At 40.6% G+C, this 23,809-nt stretch overlaps 1 protein-coding gene across 1 annotated transcript in view; it reads left to right on the plus strand.

The window, feature by feature from the left end:
• tmem86a (transmembrane protein 86A) overlaps nucleotides 1-14,642 on the plus strand; it is a 74,862-nt gene extending 60,220 nt beyond the window's left edge. The window contains exon 3 of the mRNA XM_084168395.1: nucleotides 12,381-14,642. Coding sequence (XP_084024521.1) covers nucleotides 12,381-12,808 — 428 coding nt within the window. The 3' untranslated portion in view covers nucleotides 12,809-14,642. The remainder of the gene's footprint in view (nucleotides 1-12,380) is intronic.
• Nucleotides 14,643-23,809: the final 9,167 nt, after the last annotated feature.

The raw sequence follows: 23,809 nt of genomic DNA on the forward strand, positions 1-23,809 counted from the left end.
CCTTTCTTCAGGGTATAGAATACTACGAATCTCCATTTACAATCGCTGACGACATATACGGCTCCACTTTCTTTGTCAGGGCACAATACTTCAGGAAACATTGCTTTGACAGTGGAAAAGTAAGTCAGCTAGTATTGTTGTCATTTTCTAACAGGTGATGATAAGCAGAAATAAGGGAGTACTATCGCTCATAGTAGTAGATGTGAGTTTCTCTTTCAAACAATCCCCTTGTACACAGGTGATAGCTAGCTAACGTTAGCCAAAGCAAGTAAGTTAGCTACTGTACTTAGTGCAACCCTAAGTAACAGTACAGATGAAGATGAAAAATAATCAGGCCTACTTTACATCTTACTGTAGAAATTGTTGTTGAAAACAAGTCTAGGTTGAAACTGTTGCTGTTAAAATACAAGTAATACTTTTTTTCTGGAATAAACTGATTGAAGCAAGATGCTTTTTTTTGGGGGGGGGGGGGCAAACACACTCACACAGTTCTCGGTTGCTCATTTACAGCAGGAAGCGGTCCCCTGCCTGAGAAAGCAGTCATTGTTCTGATCCATTAATTGTATTTTAATAGCAACGGTTCCAACCTTTTTTTTCAACAACACTTTCTATAGTAAGATGTACAATAGGACTGATAATTTTTCATCTGTATTGTTACTTAGGGTTGCACTATCACAAACTGAGCTGGTGTGTGTTCTGTTATAGTTCAGAATGAAAATGATTTATTGTATTTTAACAGAAACAGTTACAACCTAGACAGATATGTAAGAGTGTTTTTAATGGGTAAAAATAAACATTAATTGCTATTTATATGGGTATTTCATTGTTATTTGTTTTTGTCTATATTGCATTTGTTTTAGGCATAAAGGCAATTAAATGTACCAATATTTACGTATAGTTGCATGTTTTCATAAGCTTGGGTCCCAGGAAAACACAGAATTTCTCATTTGGGTCCCAGGCTGAAAAAGTTTAAAGAACCCTTGATCTGAAAGCACAACCAAATTCCAATAGAAAAACAATGTCAGATTTTTGTTTATTTATACAACTGAATGTGTTATCGCTGTGTTTCATCTAATAGCACAACCAAATGACCTGAATTGCAGTTGGGGTTGCAATAAATAGTAATGGTGCAAGTGATCAATGCTGCTACTGCTTAAATAGTTCCATCTGTGCCACTGGCTTAGTCCTATTCTTTAACTTTTTTTGGTTGAGTTGGAGACGTGAATCCAACATATATAATTGGTAAACAAGTTAATAGGCTATTTAGTGTAATAAAAAGTTATACTGAAGTGTTTCGTTTTCAGCACAACCAAAAATCAACATTTGAAGGAGATGTATTGACTGCTTGGATAGTTCTGTCTGACACTGGCTTAGTCCTATTCTTTAAGTTAGATTTTTGGTTGAGATGGAGATGTCAACCCAACATATCAATTATTAAAGGGATACTTTGGGATTTTGTCAATCGTGGATACCATTTTTATGTCTCTGCGTGCAGTTTGAAGGAAGTTGCTAACTAGTGCATAATAGCGTTAGCATAATGACTCGAAGTCTATACCCATAGAATTCCAGTCATTGCGCTAATACTAGTTAGCATTGGCTTGTGAAACTACCTGTAACATCCTTCATACTGGACACAGAGGCATAAAAATTGTATCCACAAGTTAATCTGACCCCAGGGAAGAAGATAAAGGGCATCATGGCCAAATTCCTGAAGTATTGCTTTAAATTAAAATTGAAATCAACCGAAGCCTATAGGTATTGTCTATTTTTAGTTGAATCCTTGGTTAAATTGAAACAATAGCTGTTGAGGATTTTTTGGAACTGCTATATAGGCCTAAATAACATCATTGATGAAATATAATTACATTGATACACATATGGTTACATTTGCTCTGTTAAACCTACCCTTTGGAATACAAATAGCAACAGTGAACCTATTTAGTTTTAAAGTGGAGATCCCTCAATAATGATTCTTAAGATGGCACATTACTCACTGGGCACATACACCTCAATGTTTAGTTTGAGTTGCCAACAAAAAATTTCACCATGTTATTGGATTTAGGTTCAAAGTTGGGTGAAAAAAAATTGGGAATTCCCTTACGTTGATGAGTTTTTGCAAATCCAATCAGTATTCCACGTTGATTCAACGTTATCACATTGAATTTTTTGCTGTTGAAATGACGTAGAAACAACGTTGATTCAACCAGTCAGTGACAAATCTAAATGCTAATCAGGGCTTGGTTAAAACCCTGGATGGGAGACCAAAAGGATTACTGTAGATAAATCTGTACTGAACAAAAATATAAACGCAACATGTAAAGTGTTGGTCCCATGTTTCATGAAATAAAAGATCCCAGAAATGTTCCATACACACAAAAAGCTTATTTCTCTAAAATGTTGGGCACAAATTTCTTTACATCCCTGTTAGTGAGCATTTCTGCTTTGCCATATTAATCCATCCACCTGACAGGTGTGGCATATCAGAAGCTTATTAACCCCCTAGAGTTGATTGACGCACCGATGCGACAATCTAAGTAACACAATAAAGAAATCCCCATCAAAATCAGTCAGTTTAAGCTAGAGATATGTTGTTTTTTTTGCATCGAATGTGTCTCAATCCAACGCACTTCTGCATCTGCGGTGAAAGGTTGCAGAGCTAGAGTGGTGTTTGTCAGACCATGAGACATCCCGAAAATCGGCCTTCTCACGAAAACGTCTGTAGCATCCGAGCCGTTTGGCCTACAAACAACTATGACCACTCTCACGAACACGATGGTGTTCTCCGTTTTGCTCTATGACCCCCACAAGTGTCAGGGGACTCGTCTAAAGTCGGTACCGTCGGTGTGCCAACTTGTGTTTTGTAGCATCCGAACCATTTGGGTTACAAACTAATGTGACCCCACTGAGGAAAGGGGAGATTCTCACGAACACCAAGTGTCACTGGACTCATCTGAAGGTAGCCGGTACCGGTTTCAAAAAATGAATGGAAGTATGGCGGTAGTTCTGTGCCTACCCCAAAAAAGGTGTTCAATATGTGTAAAAAAAAAAAAAATATATATATATATACAGTGGGGAAAAAAAGTATTTAGTCAGCCACCAATTGTGCAAGTTCTCCCACTTAAAAAGATGAGAGAGGCCTGTAATTTTCATCATAGGTACACGTCAACTATGACAGACAAAATGAGAAAAAAAAATCCAGAAAATCACATTGAAGGATTTTTAATGAATTTATTTGCAAATGATGGTGGAAAATAAGTATTTGGTCAATAACAAAAGTTTCTCAATACTTTGTTATATACCCTTTGTTGGCAATGACACAGGTCAAACGTTTTCTGTAAGTCTTCACAAGGTTTTCACACACTGTTGCTGGTATTTTGGCCCATTCCTCCATGCAGATCTCCTCTAGAGCAGTGATGTTTTGGGGCTGTCGCTGGGCAACACAGACTTTCAACTCCCTCCAAAGATTTTCTATGGGGTTGAGATCTGGAGACTGGCTAGGCCACTCCAGGACCTTGAAATGCTTCTTACGAAGCCACTCCTTTGTTGCCCGGGCGGTGTGTTTGGGATCATTGTCATGCTGAAAGACCCAGCCACGTTTCATCTTCAATGCCCTTACTGATGGAAGGAGGTTTTCACTCAAAATCTCACGATACATGGCCCCATTCATTCTTTCCTTTACACTGATCAGTCGTCCTGGTCCCTTTGCAGAAAAACAGCCCCAAAGCATGATGTTTCCACCCCCATGCTTCATAGTAGGTATGGTGTTCTTTGGATGCAACTCAGCATTCTTTGTCCTTCAAACACGACGAGTTGAGTTTTTACCAAAAAGTTATATTTTGGTTTCATCTGACCATATGACATTCTCCCAATCCTCTTCTGGATCATCCAAATGCACTCTAGCAAACTTCAGACGGGCCTGGACATGTTCTGTCTTAAGCAGGGGGACACGTCTAGCACTGCAGGATTTGAGTCCCTGGCGGCGTAGTGTGTTACTGATGGTAGGCTTTGTTACTTTGGTCCCAGCTCTCTGCAGGTCATTCACTAGGTCCCCCCGTGTGGTTCTGGGATTTTTGCTCACCGTTCTTGTGATCATTTTGACCCCACAGGGTGAGATCTTGCGTGGAGCCCCAGATCAAGGGAGATTATCAGTGGTCTTGTATGTCTTCCATTTCCTACTAATTGCTCCCACAGTTGATTTCTTCAAACCAAGATGCTTACCTATTGCAGATTCAGTCTTCCCAGCCTGGTGCAGGTCTACTATTTTGTTTCTGGTGTCCTTTGACAGCTCTTTGGTCTTGGCCATAGTGGAGTTTGGAGTGTGACTGTTTGAGGTTGTGGACAGGTGTCTTTTATACTGATAACAAGTTCAAACAGGTGCCATTAATACAGGTAACCAGTGGAGGACAGAGGAGCCTCTTAAAGAAGAAGTTACAGGTCTGTGAGAGCTAGAAATCTTGCTTGTTTGTAGGTGACCAAATACTTATTTTCCACCATAATTTGCTAATAAATTCATAAAAAATCCTACAATGTGATTTTCTGGATTTTTTTCCCTCAATTTGTCTGTCATAGTTGACGTGCACCTATGATGAAAATTACAGGCCTCTCTCATCTTTTTAAGTGGGAGAACTTGCACAATTGGTGGCTGACTAAATACTTTTTTTCCCCACTGTATATATACACTGCTCAAAAAAATTAAGGGAACACTTAAACAACACATCCTAGATCTGAATGAATGAAATAATCTTATTAAATACTTTTTTCTTTACATAGTTGAATGTGCTGACAACAAAATCACACAAAAATGATCAATGGAAATCAAATGTATCAACCCATGGAGGTCTGGATTTGGAGTCACCCTCAAAATTAAAGTGGAAAACCACACTACAGGCTGATCCAACTTTGATGTAATGTCCTTAAAACAAGTCAAAATGAGGCTCAGTAGTGTGTGTGGCCTCCACGTGCCTGTATGACCTCTCTACAACGCCTGGGCATGCTCCTGATGAGGTGGCGGATGGTCTCCTGAGGGATCTCCTCCCAGACCTGGACTAAAGCATCCGCCAACTCCTGGACAGTCTGTGGTGCAACGTCCCAGATGTGCTCAATTGGATTCAGGTCTGGGGAACGGGCGGGCCAGTCCATAGCATCAATGCCTTCCTCTTGCAGGAACTGCTGACACACTCCAGCCACATGAGGTCTAGCATTGTCTTGTATTAGGAGGAACCCAGGGCCAACCGCACCAGCATATGGTCTCACAAGGGGTCTGAGGATCTCATCTCGGTACCTAATGGCAGTCAGGCTACCTCTGGTGAGCACATGGAGGGCTGTGCGGCCCCACAAAGAAATGCCACCCCACACCATGACTGACCCACCGCCAAACCGGTCATGCTGGAGGATGTTGCAGGCAGCAGAATGTTCTCCACGGCGTCTCCAGACTCTGTCACGTCTGTCACATGTGCTCAGTGTGAACCTGCTTTCATCTGTGAAGAGCACAGGGCGCCAGTGGCGAATTTGCCAATCTTGGTGTTCTCTGGCAAATGCCAAACGTCCTGCACGGTGTTGGGCTGTATGCACAACCCCCACCTGTGGACGTCGGGCCCTCATACCACCCTCATGGAGTCTGTTTCTGACCGTTTGAGCAGACACATGCACATTTGTGGCCTGCTGGAGGTCATTTTGCAGGGCTCTGGCAGTGCTCCTCCTGCTCCTCCTTGCACAAAGGTGGAGGTAGTGGTCCTGCTGCTGGGTTGTTGCCCTCCTACGGCCTCCTCCACGTCTCCTGATGTACTGGCCTGTCTCCTGGTAACGCCTCCATGCTCTGGACACTACGCTGACAGACACAGCAAACCTTCTTGCCACAGCTCGCATTGATGTGCCATCCTACCAGGTAGCTGCACTACCTGCGCCACTTGTGTGGGTTGTAGACTCCGTCTCATGCTACCACTTGAGTGAAAGCACCGCCAGCATTCAAAAGTGACCAAAACATCAGCCAGGAAGCATAGGAACTGAGAAGTGGTCTGTGGTCACCACCTGCAGAACCACTTCTTTTATTGGGGGTGTCTTGCTAATTGCCTATAATTTCCACCTGTTGTCTATTCCATTTGCACAACAGCATGTGAAATTTATTGTCAATCAGTGTTGCTTCCTAAGTGGACAGTTTGATTTCACAGAAGTGTGATTGACTTGGAGTTACATTGTGTTGTTTAAGTGTTCCCTTTATTTTTTTGAGCAGTGTATATAACATTTCATGAGCTTTCTTATACAGTGCATTCGGAAAGTATTCAGACTGCTTCACTTTTTTCCACATTTTGTTACATTACAGCCTTATTCTAAAAGGTATTAAATTTGCAAAAATGTCTAAAAACCTGTTTTCGTTTTGTCATTTTGGGGTATTGTTTGAAGATTGATGAGGAAAATGTTTTATTTAATTTATTTTTATTTAATAAGGCTGTAACATAACACAATGTGGAAAAAGTCAAGGGGTCTGAATAGTTTCCGAATGCACTGTATCTTCTAGAAATAGGACAGACACTTCGAAACCTTATTCCTTATGAATTTTTTTTGTGCTTTATTTTTTACCATTTTATGAATGTGTTATTCAATGCGTTTTTAAGGGCTATAGTAGTAAATGCCAAATTCAATATTTTGTCAAATACATTTCATACAATACGTTTGGGACACATGAAGGGGCCCTAAAATTCCAAATCAAATAGCTAAATGATCCATGGTATGACCATCTTAAAACAATTCCATATGTCAGCTTAGAAGACAGATATTGAAGAGGAGTGGGACAACATTCCACAGGCCACAATCAACAGCCTCGTCAACTCTATGCGAAGGAGATGTGTTACGCTGCATGAGGCAAATGGTGGTCACACCAGATACTGACATGTTTTCTGATCCACGCCACTATCTTTAAAAAATGAAGGTATTCCCAGTCATGTGAAATCCATAGATTAGGGCCTGATGAATGTATTTAAATTGACTGATTTCCATATATGAACTGTAACAGTAAAATCTTTGAAATTGTTGTATGCTGCGTTTATAATTTTGTTCAGTGTACTTTCCAGTGGGAGTTGCTGGCCAGCCTATTGTCTTTTCTGATGGTGGATATAACGTTGAAGATCTGACATTGTTTCAAAGGTACAAATGTAACATGTATTCAACATATTTATACAAGGTTTGTCTATGTTGAAAATTGGTTAACATGATGACATAATCCTGTGGTTGAAATTTCACCCTCAAACATCAGTGATGACTTTTTGCAAATCCAATGTATTTTACACGTAGATTCCACGTCACAATACGTTGACAAATTACGCTGAAGCAACAACGTTGATTCAACCAGTTTGTGCTAAGCGGGACTGCAGTCAGAATCATGTTGTTATGGTGTAAGTCAGAAATAGGGTAAAGACCCAGCAAACATGGCCCCATGTGGGTATTCAGGGGGCAAGGTGGGCACAGGCTAGCCCACACTAAGCCCACGCCAGCCCAACACAGGCTATCCCAGACCAAGCCCAGCTAGAGGCAGGGGCTCATTAGAATATTTGGGGGCATGTGAAGTTTTCATATGTCACATGCAATTATTTAAAGACCCAGTACAGTCAAAAATGTGATTTTTCCTATGTTTTATATATATTTCCACACTAAGAGTTTGGAAAAATACTGTGAAATTGTGAAAATTATGATAATGCCCTTTTATTGTAACAGCTGTTTGAAAAGACCACCTGAAATTTCTGCTTGTTTTGGTGGGGGGAAGTTTTGGCCTTCCATGTACACCTTTCAAACCAATATGTTTTTCCGCCGACTTTAGCATTCCGCCAACTTTTTGCAGGCTTTTCTTTATATATGAAAGGTATTGCCCGGCGACAAAGCCTCTACATTTCCACCAACCGACCTAGTCATGATTGTGGTAAAGTTCTGCCTACGGCTTAGTATGAAATGCTGAGGCGGAATGGCACGCTCTACGCTTAAGTTCTTGATGGTTGCTAGGCAGTGCCCATTACTACTATCCTCTTGCCAGTTATAAACTTTGCTAGACATGTCACTTCACCCATCTCTTCGCATAGCCCACCACATACACTGTTTTCTTAACCACAACTGGATGAATCATAAATAATTATTGTGGGAATAAATATCACTGAATGATGGAAATATTGGAATAAAGTAGGCTAATGTAATTGAAGGCAACAAATTGTTGCTTACTGAAACTCCCAAAGTCATCCAGTTGTTATAATAGGATTTGAAGCAATAGCCTACCTGCATGTGGTCAACTATTTCAGCACTGTTTCTCGCTCCTTTGAGACAAGCGTGGGGACTCGTCTTGATAAATCAATCAATGTCCGATTTTTCTTTTCACTGAATCTCCGTTTGGATATTTGTTAGGCTACAATTAGGCTGTGGAAATGTTAGCTAAGTTGAGGTGAGTGCTGCTCATGATCATCTTGTCAAGTTGGCTAATTTATTAGCACTGATCAGAACATTTTGCAAGCATGTTCAGTGCCTTCAGAAAGTTTTCATACCCCTTGACTTATTTCACATTTTGTTGTGTTATAGCCTGAATTCAAAATATTTTTTCTCACCCATCTACACACAATACACCATAATGACAAAGTGAAAACATTTTTTTAGACATTTTTGCAAATGTATTGGAAATGAAATACATAAATATCTAATTTACATAAGTATTCACACCCCTGAGTCAATACATGTTAGAATCACCTTTGGCAGCGATTACAGCTGTGAGTCTTTCTGGTTAAGTCTATAAGAACTTTGCACACCTGGATTGTGCAACATTTGTTCATTATTATTTAAACAATTCTTCAAGCTCTGTCAAGTTGGTTGTTGATCATTGCTAGACCGCCATTTTCAAGTCTTGCCGTAGATTTTCAAGCCGGTTTAAGTCAAAACTGTAACAAGGCTATTTAGGAACATTCCATGTCGTCTTGGTAAGCAACACCAGTGTATATTCTGCCTTGTGTTTTAGGTTATTGTCTTGCAGAAAGTTGAATCTGTCTCCCAGTGTCTGTTGGAAAGTCTTCCTCTAGGATTTTGCCTGTGTTTATCTCTCTTCCGTTTTTCTATCCTAAAAAAAGTCCCTAGTCCTTGCCGATGACAAGCATACCCATAACATAATGCGGCTACCATCATGATTGATGTGTTGTATTGGATTTGCCCCAAACATAACACTTTGTATTAAGGACATACATTTAATTTCTTTGCCAAATTTTTCAGTTTTACTTTAGTACCTTATTGCAAACAGGATGCATGTTGTGGAATATTTGTATTCTGTACAGGTTTCCTTCTTTTCACTGTGTCATTTAGGTTAGTATTGTGGAGTAACTACAATGTTGATCCATCTTCAGTTCTCCTATCACAGCCATTAAACTCTTAACTGTTTTAAAGTCACCATTGGCCTCATGGTGAAATCCCGGGGGGTTTCCTTCCTCTCCGGCAGCTGAGTTAGTAAGGACGCCTGTATGTTTGTAGTGACTGGGAGTGTTGATACACCATCCAAAGTGTTATTAATAACTTCATCAGTCTCAAAAGTATATTCAATGTCTGCCAATAGGTGCCCTTCTTTACGAGGCATTAGAAAACCTCCCTGGTCTTTGTGGTTGAATCTGTGTTTGAAATTCACTGCTCGACTGAGGGACCTTACAGATAATTGTATGTGTGGGGTACAGAGATAAGGTAGTCATTAAAAAAATCATGTTCAACACTATTATTGCACAGTGAGTCCATGCAACTTATGTGAATTGTTAATCAAATTTTTACTCCTGAACTTATTTAGGCTTGCCATAACAAAGGGGTGGAATACTTATTGACATTTCAGCTTTGATTTTTTATTAATTTGTAAAAATTTCAAAAAACATTATTCCACTTTGACGTTATGGGGTATTGTGTGTAGGCCAGTGACACAAAATCTCAATTTAATCAATTTTAATTTCAGGCTGTAACGCAACAAAATGTGGAAAAAGTCAAGGGGTGTGAATACTTTCTGAAGGCACTGGAGCTTAACAAGTGAATTATTTTTGCTCTTCACTTGCAGTCACTTAGTAGCCTAGTCCTACTCCCGACCAAAAGCCTGCAACTTAACTTAACTCAATCAATGTGATTTTGTTTAACTGAATCTCTGTCTATTTGGTTAATTATCTGGCTGGACAAATAGCCTAAGTGGAGGTGGTATAGCTCATCTATTCATTTGCTAATCTATCACTGATCAGAAACATTTAGCATGCAATAATGTAGCCTAAATCAAGTGTAGGCCTATGATTTTGCTCGATCGCTTAAAGGCAACTTCAAAAAGCCTGCGGAGGTTGTGAAATATGAACATGAGACTCGCATGCTTTTGAAAATATAGATTACTATAATTTTTTATTGGTATCAGCATGAAGATACTCTCAATGTAAGACCCTACCCCTGCTCCTTAACAAACCAGAGTGAGGGTAGGAAAGAGATGAAACGTGGATCAAAAGCATGGGCTTGGGCTCTGTTTCAAAATATTAATTTTTATTTATATGACAGCGGTTCCACACGTTGACGTGACGCAAGTTGTGTGGGAAAAATATTATTTGTATTTTACTCTGTTCTATTTCATTATATTCTTGGCCTACAATAAAATATGTGTGTTGACTGTGATCTGGGTAGCCTAAGTGTGCCTTGTCTGTTTAACCTCTAAAATCTAAGCCTTGGGGAGTTCTACTAAGCTAATATATAGAATTGTTTTAAGATGGTCATACCATTGATCACTTAGCTATTTGATTTGGAATTTTAGGACCCCTGTAATTATCCCCCCCAAAAATGTAAACATAATTTGATAAAATATTGTATTTGGCCTTGAATAACACACATTCATAAATGGCAAAACAGACACACAAAAAATAAATCATAAGGAATAAGGTTTTGAAGTGTCTGTCCTATATCTAGGAGATATAAGAAATCTCAGGAAATATTTTATTTTTTGGTACACATATTTAACCCCTTTTTTTTGGGTAGGCTAAGACTACCTCCATACTTCCATTTGTTTTTATAAACCGGTACCGGGTTACCTGCAGACGAGTCCCGTGACACCTGTGGGGGTCGTATAGAAAAATAGAGTCTCGTCTTTCCATAGTGGGTCATATTAGTTTGTAGGCCAAACGGTTTGGACGCTACAGACAGAAGGTGGCACATTGGCGGTACCGAGTCCTGTGGGGCTTGTAGAGGAAAATGGTCATATTAGTTAGTAGGCCAAACCCTTCGGACGCTACAGACGTTTTCGTGAGAAGACCGATTTTCCAGATGTCTCCTGGTCTGACAAACAGCGCTGTAGCTCTGCCACTTTCCACCGCAGATGCAGTGGAATGAGATGCAGCCCATGCAAAAAAATATCTCTAGCTTAAATTGATGGATTTTAATGAGGATTATTTTGTTAGGTAAATTAGATATGATCAAATGTTTTGGTTCTAGTCAAGATTCTAGCAGCCCTATTTAGCACTAGCTGAAGTTTATTTAGTGCCTTATCCGAGTAGCCGGAGAGTAGAGTAGAGTGCGTGCAGTAGTCTAATCTTGAAGTGACAAAAGCATCGATTAGCTTTTTTGCATCAAATTTGGACAAAAGGTTTCTGATTTTTGCAATGTTACTACTTCAATTCAAATTCAAGAATTGAGGCCAAACCCTGGTAGGATTACAGGAAATTAACTATAAATCGTCTAATTTTGCTGTACGCTGCGAAGAGGGGGGCGACTAAAATGTTTTGCCATAAGGTGGGGGGCCCTCCAACCAAATTACGCTTAGGGCCCCCGAAAGGCTAGAGCCGTCCCTGCCTGCAATGTAGTCAGGCAGGAACTCGACCACTGATGCCTACGGTCCTTTTCAGCAGTTGAAGGTGGCTTCCTCTACTGGGCTGCATCTGAAATGGCACCCTATTCCCTAGTAATAGTGCATTATACAGAGAAAAGGGTGCCAATTCGGAAGCAGATATAGGGTCTCATTTCCCTCATGCTACTTTCAGCTATCCAGTTTGTTTAGATCAGCGCAGACGAAGGAAAAGAGATGGAGGAGAGGAAGGTACTTTAGACAATTTAGGTGCGCCCCATGCTTAATGTCTTCCCTATTTATCATTTCCCTCCCTCCTGTGTGTACCTAAATGTGTGTGTGTGTGTGTGTATATAGCATAAATACTATATTAGGCTAATTCTAATCTGGACCTCAAAGCCTGATCTACATTATTTCCCTCTAATCAAAGACTGATTTAGACCTTGGACACCAGGTGGCTGCTATTAATTGTCAGGTATAACAGGAAACCAGCAGTACTCCAGACCTCCAAGCTCAGATTTTATAACAAAAAAGGCAATATAACAGTACGTTTTATATATATACTATTTGCTGTATCCCACAGGTCTGCTGATGTTCGCCATCTCCCACATCCTCTACTCCTCGGCCTTCGGTATGAAGCCCCTGAACCCGCTTGCCGGCCTGGTGATCGGCGCCATATCGGCCGTGAGCTACGCCCTGCTCTACCCCTACCTCTCAGGCCCCTTCACCTACCTGGTGGGGGTCTACATCGCCCTGATCGGCTTCATGGGCTGGCGGGCCGTGGCCGGCCTGCAGTTGGCCAATGATCTGTGGACCTGGACCAAGATGTCGGCATGCCTGGGCGCTGTGCTCTTCATGGTCTCCGACCTCACTATTGCCGTTAACAAGTTCTGCTTCCCTGTGCCGCACTCACGCGCCATCATCATGGCCACCTACTACGCCGCGCAGATGCTGATCGCGCTCTCCGCCGTCGAGTGCCAGGATGTGAAGACGGCGAGGAAGAGGGCATGAAGAGGAGAGAGCGAGGTCGCGTCATGTGATCAAGAAGATGTGAACGGGGCAGCCAATCCCCCTTGTTTTTGTCATGGACATATTCCAGAGACAGTTACCCCCCAAACCCCTGCTTTGGTTGTAGCGTCGCATTCACACACCCTTGTTACCATGGAAACTAGTGTACTACCACCAGCCTGCCCCATGGCTAGTGGGACAGGCAAAGACCCTAGTTACCATGGAGACAAGTGCACTACCTTTAGCCCCCAACTACTGCCCTACAGTTCTCGTAGATACATCCTAGTTACTAGAGAGTAGTGCACTACAACTCTCCCACCTCACTGCCTAGGATTTTGGTACAGATGACCATACAGATCACCATGTCAAGGTTTGTGTGTGCGTGCGTGTGTATTAGGTTAGAGCATTCATACTATATAACCTACAGATGAGTGTGAATTGTCATGACCTGCTACAATAATAGCACTTCTTCATTCTGTCCCCCGGTCATTGGCTGCCCCCTCCCCCTCCACCCCATTTACAGTATAATGTGGTCCAATATTGCAAATTCAAATGGGTGTGCTTTCCTGTGGAGTATTGTCTTTGCCACTATTTTATCACCATTCTTTTATTTATCTCTGAGAAGGTAGTTGTTTTAGTGAAGAAGTTTGCACATCTCGACTCGTTATGGGGGAGGTAGTGTCCACTCTATTGCTGTCTGTTCTCATGTATTTAGGTGCTCAGTCAGGAGCACATCCACCCCCCTTTTTACTGATTTTAGTCTCTTCCATTTCACTCAAGACAGCCAAACTGCCTTTTGTACTTCTGCACACCACACTCTTATCAGAATACATCCTCTCTCCTTTGTCTATGAGCCTATGAAAATTGCCCTGAATGTCTGCCATGTGATAAGAAGAGAGAAAGAGAGCAAGAGAGTATGAAAGAGAGAGATAACGCAAGATGGAGAGAGTGCAGGGGAGGGATAACTACTTCAAAACAATAGCAGTAGCCTTTTGATAGAGACTGAAAAAAGTGAAAAGACATGCTGTCAAAAGACAAACCGCCATTGTGCGTATGTAGATTTTTGTCTATCCCCACCGGACGCGTTCATGACACGTAGGTTAAAATACCAAAACCAACTGAACCAACTATATTAATTTGGGGACAGGTCGAAACACACATGAAAAATTCATGGACATTTACCTAGCTTGCTGTTGCTAACTAATTTAAACATTGGGTTGCTATTTTACCTGAAATGCAGATGGTCCTTTTTTTGCTGGATCTTTGTAGAATTTTTACCCATTTTGAGTCACACAAAATCATGTGTTCTCTACTCTGACAATTAATCCACAGATAAAAGGGAAACCTAGTTAGTTTTTAGTTAGTTTTCTTTGATTAATCTCTCCTCATTCATTCTTCTTCTGATTTTATATGGCGGTTGGCAACCGACATTAATGCGCATTACCGCCACCAACTTGGCTGGAGTGTGGACCTTGTTCATCTTTCAATCACTCACGTGGGTTAGTATGCTCCTAAAAACCAATGAGTAGATGGGAGAGGCATGACTTGCAGCGCCAAATAGAACCAAGTTATATTTTAGCGCCTGGTTATGCAGATGACGTGCGTGAGCAGTTTGGATGAAATGATTTGAATAACATGTATGTGGACATTTATTTTGCAACACTCGCACACGCAACGTGGCCGGTTTGGTCAGCATGTGAGGGAGATCCTGCTCTAGTATTTTACCACAGTCATTCTGATCACTCAAAATTCTGGTCGTTTACTGCGGTCTAATGGGAATGTTTTTCTTAGATCTGTATGTGTGCGTATGTGTTTCTCTCTCTGTGTGTGTGTACCCTCTGTCATCTCACAGGGTTCCTCCTTCACTGTTTATGTTACCCTGAACACACTCACGTCATTTAGCAGACGCTCTTATCCAGAGCGACTTACAGTTAGCGAGTGCATACATTTTTATTTATTTTTCATACTGGAATCGAACCCACAACCCTGGCGTTGCAAATGCCATGCTCTACCAACTGAGCTACATCCCTGCCGGCCATTCCCTCCCCTACCCTGGGCCAATTGTGCGCCGCCCCATGGGTCTCCCGGTCGCGGCCGGCTACGACAGAGCCTGGATTCGAACCAGGATCTCTAGTGGCACAGCTAGCACTGCGATGCAGTGCCTTAGACCACTGCGCCACTCGGGAGGACACACCACATACACACGCTCCCTCCAGGTCACACTTCATACCCCCAGCTCCTGCTGGTTTGGTTATTAGAAGAAGCTGGTGGTGCCCTTATTGCTGGCACATTTTCAGCTACCAACTGTGTGCCTTTGGCCCTAAAAAGTGTCACGAAAGGGACATGTTGGCTGAAGCCAGTGCTTGTTTTGTCTGCAGTGCTTGGGCCTTCAGAGAAGAACTCGCTGCCCTAGGGCACCCTGGTCCCTTAGGGTCCAAACACAGCCAACAAAGAGAGAGAAGATTGGCCAATGGTTTCATGAACACAAGGGAACAATTATACCACCCCGATTGGTTATACCCCCCCCCCCCCCCAGCAGTTCTGTAGATAGATATGCAGCTATGACACTTATCTGTCATAGTATTTTCTCTGTTGCACCAGCTATAGGGCCGTCTTTGCTGAGTTAATGTGTTGTCTGTTTCAAGCATATTGACTGAAAAGATTTCAGTGTGTATTTTAAGAAATATTACTAACAGATGAATCATTATACCTGTTGCATGTTATTTTAGTGTGTGCGTGCGTACGGTAGGTGTGTGTGTACGGTAGGTGTGTGCGTACGGTAGGTGTGTGTGTCGAGCTCCCCTTAGGGCCGTGGCAGAATTGCTGTGAACCATCATTTTGCTTGTACATTGGCTAAATGTACATCATACCGGCATATCCTTATTTTGTGATATTCTCTCAAAATCCTTTGCCGTTTTCTCTTACTTCTTCACTTCAGTCACCTATCTTCCTAATAACGGATATTTTCACTTTCTATATTATTTTCACATTTTCCCTTGCTGTCTCTTTCCTTTCTATGCACCCATAGTCAGGGATGACTGATTTAATGCCAGGCCATTTTTATGTATGTAGCATTTTCCCAGCTAGTACATAACGTTCTGAGAACCATATGTTTCTTAGAGCTTGTTGAGAGGGTGGTTGTCCTATGGTTATTTTGCATACAACTTTCCCACAACTTTCTGGGAATAGTTGCTTGGCTTTGGAACATTCTCAGCACTTTTAAGGAACTTGACAACATTTCTTTATTTTCTTGGTATTTCATTACTTTAACAGAATGTTTCCTAGAAGTTCAAACATGGTTACATTTCATTTCAATTTTGGTTATGTTCTAGGAATGTTCTCCAACTGCTTTGACATTGGGAATGTTCTCAAGTAGTTCAGAGAACGTTAAGAAACAACGTTCTTCAGTGGGAATTTCAGTACTTACGCATAACATTTTACTACAGGTTTCCTCCTGGTTATATTTAAAGTCATGTTCTCAAATTATTCTGAGAACATTAAGAAAACTTTTCATAGAAACCACAAGAACTTTTGTAATGTTCAGAGAATGTTCTAGGAATGTTATTTAATAACATATACATTCCATTCTCAGCATCAACAAAATTATCTCTATCCTCTATCTTGTTAAGTGTGTTGGCTGTGCCCACTAATTGGCAACACCTGGTCTTAATGAGTGTTTGTTTCCATTGAAATGGGGTCTGTTTGAATAAACTAAAATGAACAGATTTGTATGCGTAAAAAAATATGACATGCTAGCTCCATCCTGGTGGTGTGGTGGACTAATTCCATGGATAGATTATAGGTTTGAATCTCACTGATGCCGTGTCACAATGAAAAAGAAATGTGTTTGCATGATTAATGCCTAAGGAAATACATTTCCATGTGTCCTATCTGTGCTTGGAGTTCAAAAAAGTTAACCCAAAATAAACTAGCAGTGTTATTATCCCACTGGGCACAGACATCAGTTCAACGTCTAGTTTTGATTTAAATTTGGTTGAGTTGTCAACTAACGTGAATTCAAAGTGAAATCAACAAAACAATTCACAATGTCATTGGATTTAGGTTAAAAGTTTGGTGAAAAAAAAGTTTTCCACATTGATTCAACGTTATCACATAGACATTTTTTGTTGAAATGACTAGGAAACAACATTGATTCAACCAGTTTCTGCCCAGTATGAAAAGTCACATTCAGTGAACGTTTTAAGGAAGTTATTAAAAAAAACTAGAAATAACCTATAATATTTCCGTTCTCAAAGCGTTAATAAAACCTCCCAGGAAAGCTTTCAAAGAACCAGAGTAAAACGTTCTCAGAACCTCCTGCAACCTAAAAATAAACCTTCCCAGAACAGGCGAAATGTTCACTTTTGTTCTCAGAACGTTTACCTGTCAGGAAACGTATGACTCAATTCCCACAACCAATGTGAAACCAAAAACATACAACTTCCAAGGAACCAAATGTGCTAGCTGGGGTCTCTGCTCAAACAGAAACCTTGTGTGTTTATTAATAAAGGCAGTGGTGGAGCTTATGAGTGTGCAGGCTCTATTTCTTTTATACCAACTTTTTTCGGCCCTGCATCGCACTAAAGGATGTGTCTTTGATTACACTTTTCTATAGAGAGTGGTTGTTGCATAGCGCCCATAGAGTCTAATGTAGCATGAAGAAGGATGCTAAATATTGATGTGTTCTATTGGTATTGAAGACATATATCTATTGGCTATTGTTGTTTATTGATATCTATTCAGCTACAGTATATGAAACTAACTGACAGTTTACTGTAATAAGTAGAGGAACTACTTAAAGATGCATACAAACAGTATATTGTAACATATTTTTTTTTTTTACCTTTAATAGTTTTAATTGTGATGTGTATAGGGAGGATTTGAATACTTGTGGATACACAGATACAGAGTATCCAAATATATCGTACTGTTCTGTCCCACTGGGCACCAACTGGTTGAATCAACGTTGTTTCCACAACATTTCCACAAAGAAATGCAATGTTTTTCCTTTTGATAATGTTGAATCAATGTGGAAGATTAATTGAATTTGCAAAAACTCATCAACGTACAGGAATTTCTGGATTTTTTGTCAACCAACTTTTAACCTAAATCAAATGGTTGTCAAATGGTTGACATTTCCGTTTATTTCACTTTGAATTCACATTAGAATTGACAACCAATCAAATGTAAATCATGTTGAACTAACGTTGGTGCCCAGTGGGGTGTGTGGTCTTTTTAGCCACAGTCTAAGGTGCAGAAGGGATCACTGAGATTCTAAATGAGGGGGAAACAACCCGGGATGTCAGCTGGTCCAGTGACCCCAGAGCTGTCAACAACACACACAGCCACCATGTTCGGTTGGCCATGGTGTTAACACTCAGAGAAGCATCAACGTAAACATGTCACATTTTCCCTCAAGTATCTAATTCGAAATAATGCTTGCCACTCTGTTTCATATACTATTTTTGGTTTGGCGGTTTGATTTTCAGCTAAATATTTCAGCTTAGTCAGTCAGACACCGAGTGTGATTGAGAGCATCAGTTCCTTTGTCGACAGGATATATTTTGGGACCCAGTTTTGGTGTAATGGATTGGCAATATTTAAGAGGATGTGAAATTAAATATTTGCAAGTAGTGAATGTGTAAAATCAGGACCAGTGTGCAAATTACGGGGGGCATGAGCTCCCCTAAATGCAACAAAAGTCTAACTTTAATTAAACAATTCTCCAATTTGTTTAAAATGCAATTTTGTACTGTTACAGTTGTAAATATTAAAATAAAAGTGTATTCCAAATTAAAGGAACACCCCCCTCTACTCTGTCATTGTTTAAACCAGTGACAGTTACTTCAGGTTCTTTCAATCGCATTCATACTACTCCACCTGTCTGCCTCTCTCTCTCTGTCTGTCTTGAGCTTTCGCTAGCAAATTTGCAACATTGTATCGACTGTATGATAGGAGCGAGGCAAACTATAAACAAACCTAAATCCCAGATTAGCTGTGCATCCTAAATTGCACCCTGTTCCCTATTTATTGCACTACTTTTGCCCATTGGATTCTGGTCAAAAATAGTGCACCATATAGGGGATAGGGACCATTTGGGACACATCCTGGGTCAACGAATCACGGGTATTGATGCCAATTAAGAAAATTACACCATTTTTATTTGGGTTGGTAGGTATCTAAAAGGATAACCCGTCTCTATCTCCTTTCTTTTATGCACTAGTAACCAAAGAGCTGTGGAACCACATAATTGGAGTTCTAAGTCTATGAGTAGAACCTTCTCTAGAGTTCTAGAATTATGGAAACCCTCTCTTTGTATAGTCAGCCCTTTGTTGTAGTGCACTACACAGGGTGCGTCCGTTATTTTTGTGCACCATATAGGGAATAGGGTGCCAATTCAGATGCGGCCACGGTGGCCAGACACAAGAAGTATTCAATCATGAGATGTGGGACAACAGGATGATTTTGCAGGACATTCGCGGGACAGTAGCCTACATGAATAAAAACATTTGGCAGCCACCCAATGTAAATTACATCATCATTTCTCAAAGTTTGTACCGACAGATATTGAATATCATTCTAGAGAATGCATAAAATGTATCCTCCAATTGCAACATCTGCTTATGCCCACACATATTGTCTCAAGAACATTTTCTATTTTTAATACCCTCAAACACCAAGTAAGGCATACCTCATTTCAAAATAAGCCATAGCATCATCACTGTCAATCATGAACAATAATTCTTCACGTTTTACCAGTGAAATGTCCAAACTGCGTCTCCATGCCAATCATTTGATCTCAATCATTTTCATGGGAATATGCATTTAGATCTCCTTGAATTACTGTTTTGTGAGCAAATTAGAGCAGATGGTTTTAACAAACTATACAGCCTTCCTGCCTGTATATTGTTTCAATTAAAGCACATTCTGCCTAGTGGCGCGCTGTTGAGTTTTTGACTTCAGCTAGCCATCCTAAAATAAGAAATGAGGTGGTGTTTTTTATGTAACATTATATATGTTATAATATTTGGTCATGTTATGTAGAATAGTAATGAATCATTATGCGATCTTCCAAGACATTGATTCAGCCTTAATCTAACTTTACTAAACGAGCACCATTGTGAGAAATGGAGGAGCGATGCTCCGCAGTCCGCTGCACCGAATTAGCAATTTAAGCGCACCTAGCCTACTCCGTTGCCTCATGCAAAATTTGGTGATGCAGAAACGAGAGACAACGTGTGGCTGTTTTATGATAATCTGGGAATATTTGGCCAAGGCCACTTCTGGTTGGTCTCAGGGAATGCAAAACAGGATTGAGTGAAGTAGCAGCAAATATGTGGCCGACCGGCTCGATTCGGTCTTATGCAGCAAAATGTGACTTGTGTTTTTTACATTGGATAAAAGTAGAGACTCAGAGCTACAAAATGGTATATCATTCACTACAGTTGAGGAACAATGGGAAAGTAATTCTGCTTTAAAAGTTGATAAACTTGTAACGTCCCTTTTTGAGAAAATGGCCCTTGAATGTTTTGGTAAACCTACTGGAGAGCTCCACTTTGTCTACACCCATTCAGCATCGTTCACACCCTCTTAAGCCTTATCCCCACCCATCTCTTTAAGGATTCACATATGAGGCCATGTACTAAACAACCAAAGATTCTAAAGGCTGGTTTATACTACGTCTATTGACAGTTGTCGCAGTGACATCATTAACATTCTATTGTTGTCGGACATCAAACTTGTCATTTGTCATTATGAAAAAGTATAAACACAAAAACTACAGGCTGCATGACATCAGCAGCCTGGTGGTCCAAAATAGCATAACCACCTGTTTAAAAATGAATTTAGTATATGTCTATCTAGAAACCAGGCAACTAAAAGCAACTTTCTAAACAATGCTTTGGTTCGTTTCTAGCTTTTTAGCTAGCTAGCTAATGTTTATTTAGCTGGCTAGCCAGTTTAAATAATGACCATATATATATATATATATAACTGACAATGTCTTCACTTTAACTCATTTGTCTTCATTATTACAGGAAAATAAACTAACAACAGGGTCGTTATTTACAAGTTAATGGCGAGCCAATAACAGAAAATAGCTTACGGTTGTGAGTGCGACGAAATAAAAGCAGGGCATTCTACCGGAGAATTGTAGAACTTGGACACTGTCTCGTTGGCCTAACGTTATGTCCTAATTTGACTTTGGTGCAGGTGTTGTTCTTCACATTACCGTCTCTGGTAAACACATACTATATCGAATAAAATCAAAGTGTATTTGTCACATGCACAGGATACAGAATGTGTAGTGAAATGGTTACTTGCATAGTGGAGTCTTTTGTTTAGACATGTAGCTAGGTCCCAACTCATAACGTCACTACCCTGCATGAATTTGCAGGTAGCTAACCAACCAGGTTCAATGTTAGCTAGCTGGCTAACATTAGGCTATAACTAGCAATGCAAATGGCTCTGAGATACAAATAATATTACTACACAGATCATACACGTAACATTAGCTAGCTAACTGTATGCTTCAACTTGAAATGAAAATGACTTTCTGACAAAATTTGAAACTTATAATATCTGAAAATGTAGCTAGCTAGACTATCTTACCCGTATACATGAATGGACGCTTCTCCATCTCTGTCAGCCTTCTGTGTGTTCTTTTTTCGACTGCCTCTACATAGTTGCAATCAAACATCAGAATTTTCCACTGATTTCAAAACTCGGTCCTCCAGAAAGTGGAGAGAAACACTTCTAGAGAGAAACACAATTCTACTACGTGATATCTTTCAAAAAAGCCACATTAGAAAGGATTTTCTACACACACTGACAAGCTCATGTTATAGACAGAAGCGCGCTACATGGCAGTCCAATCCGAACTCATCACTCGGCATGTCCAGCCCAGCCATTATCTCAGCCAATCATGGCTAGCAGGAAGGTTCCTGTCTTTTTCCGTGGCTAAACCAACTAGGCTCGTAAACATTCTGAATTGATTTCGACATGCCAGAAGAGATAGTTGAAAGTTCCATATGTTAAGCAAGGAAAGCATCATAACGTGCACTTACCTCTGCAAGCTCCTTGTAGTTGCCCTTGTTAGTGGAACTTCCCCTCTCTTCGTGTTCTCTAAAAGCCAATTCTTGCATGCCCAAAAATGCAGTGGTGTCGATAAGCCGCTTGATAACATCCCTGTTTCTTCTTACTTTCTCGTTGTTACACAGTTTGAATACGCAGACCTTCGTCCATTACATGATCAATGCGGCTTTTTCCCAGAAGCTTGAATCTGATGTGGGCATGTACTGTATATGCTCCCTGCTTTTGTTATGCCGTTTTGCTGAACGATCAATGTTCTTCAGGACACTGTACCCCTCTTTTGCCCAAGGCTTTCCAAAAAGCAGGCAAACCAGCAATACAGGCAGCTTGATGAAAGGCTCCCTGTTAACCAGCTATACTGTTGATACCAATTGGTATTGAACGCCCTCACCTTTTCATCCTTCTTCATGAAACTGTTCTCAGGCAGAGGTCGACCCTCGGTTTTAATTCACACCTTTTCTGTGTACCCCAGAGAATGAAAGGGGTTCTTCAACAAAAAGTCCACAACATTTTCGGTAGCGTTGGCCATTCTGCCATTCTGGCGGTGAAAACTGCATGCTTGTGCTGGTAGCTAGCTAGCTACTGCTACTTGCTACTGAAGTTAGCAAGGCAAATTCAAATAACTTGCACTAACTGGACATAAAAATAAAATTCTAAAACCAAGAAAACCATTTTTAATCTACCTCCTCCTCCTGTAATTTGAAAAAATTCATTTGAATTTAATAATGTTATAAAAATGCTCATCTATCACTTTTCACTCTCAATCACTATCCAATAATGCCACCAACTCACCAAGCTTCTCAACACATAGAACCCCCCAGAATGCTCTGCGGCACAATCCCAATACAACACACTAGGTTCATTCTCTGATCCTAATCCTATGATTTGATGGACAAGATGTCAGTTCATACTGCAAAAGCTTTGATTGGTTGGAGGTCGTCTTCCGGAAGTGATCATAATTACCATGTAGGTCTATGAAGCAAACGAGCCTCCTAGGTTTTGTATCGAAGTCAATGTAGCCAGAGGAAAACGGAAGCTAGCTGTCCTCCGGCTACACAATGGTGCTTCCCCAGAGATTGCTATTGAAGTTACTATAGACCTTCATTGCAAAACAGTGTATTTTAATCAATTATTTGATGACATTAATATATTTAGTATAGTTTTATCTAAAAAGGATAATGTTTTAAAATGTTTCACACGAAAGAAAAAATAAATTTCACTGGTCGGAATGTCTGACTGACAAATCAACATTTTTTTTTAAATTAGTGGTGTTTGAATTTATTGATAAAATGCGGGACATGATTGTTTGGTTGTGGGACGCGGGATCCGGGATATGTGGTCACCCTACATGAGATATACAGTAGCTCCAAGTAGGTTAGGTGGTGAAATATGACACATGGGGAAAATTGCCTGCTACAGTAGCTAGCTACTACTACCCAGCGCACCACAGATGGCAGGCTGTAGAGCATCACTTTACCTTCCCCATCAACAACCCTGTTGTTCTCTGCCTATGTGAGACTCAGACAAAGGGAGGTGAGAGTCATCTGGGAGGTGGTAGAGACAGACAGTGTTTGGGCTGTGGTGTGTGAGTGATGAGGTGGAATGAGTGAGTAGGCGTTGGAGAGAGTAGAGGTCTACGAAAATGCTGTTCACTCCTGTTCAGATGAAGCACTTTTCCACTTTTTGAGAGTTCCTTTATCACTTTCTCAATCACTTGTTGTCTATTGAAGCTAACATTATTTTTGTTTGGTGTGTGTGAGTGGAGATGGAATACACATTGGCCTGATCATAATATTTAGAGTGTCACTAAAGTTTTGATGATCTCTCAATGGCTGCCTCAAATCATTCAGCTGTACGCACATTTCTTGTTGTGTATCTGGAGGTTCATTGACTCTATACACTGACACAATGTGA

Source organism: Coregonus lavaretus (genome assembly GCF_964263955.1).
Source record: "Coregonus lavaretus genome assembly, chromosome: 9".
NCBI classification, from domain to species: domain Eukaryota; kingdom Metazoa; phylum Chordata; class Actinopteri; order Salmoniformes; family Salmonidae; genus Coregonus; species Coregonus lavaretus.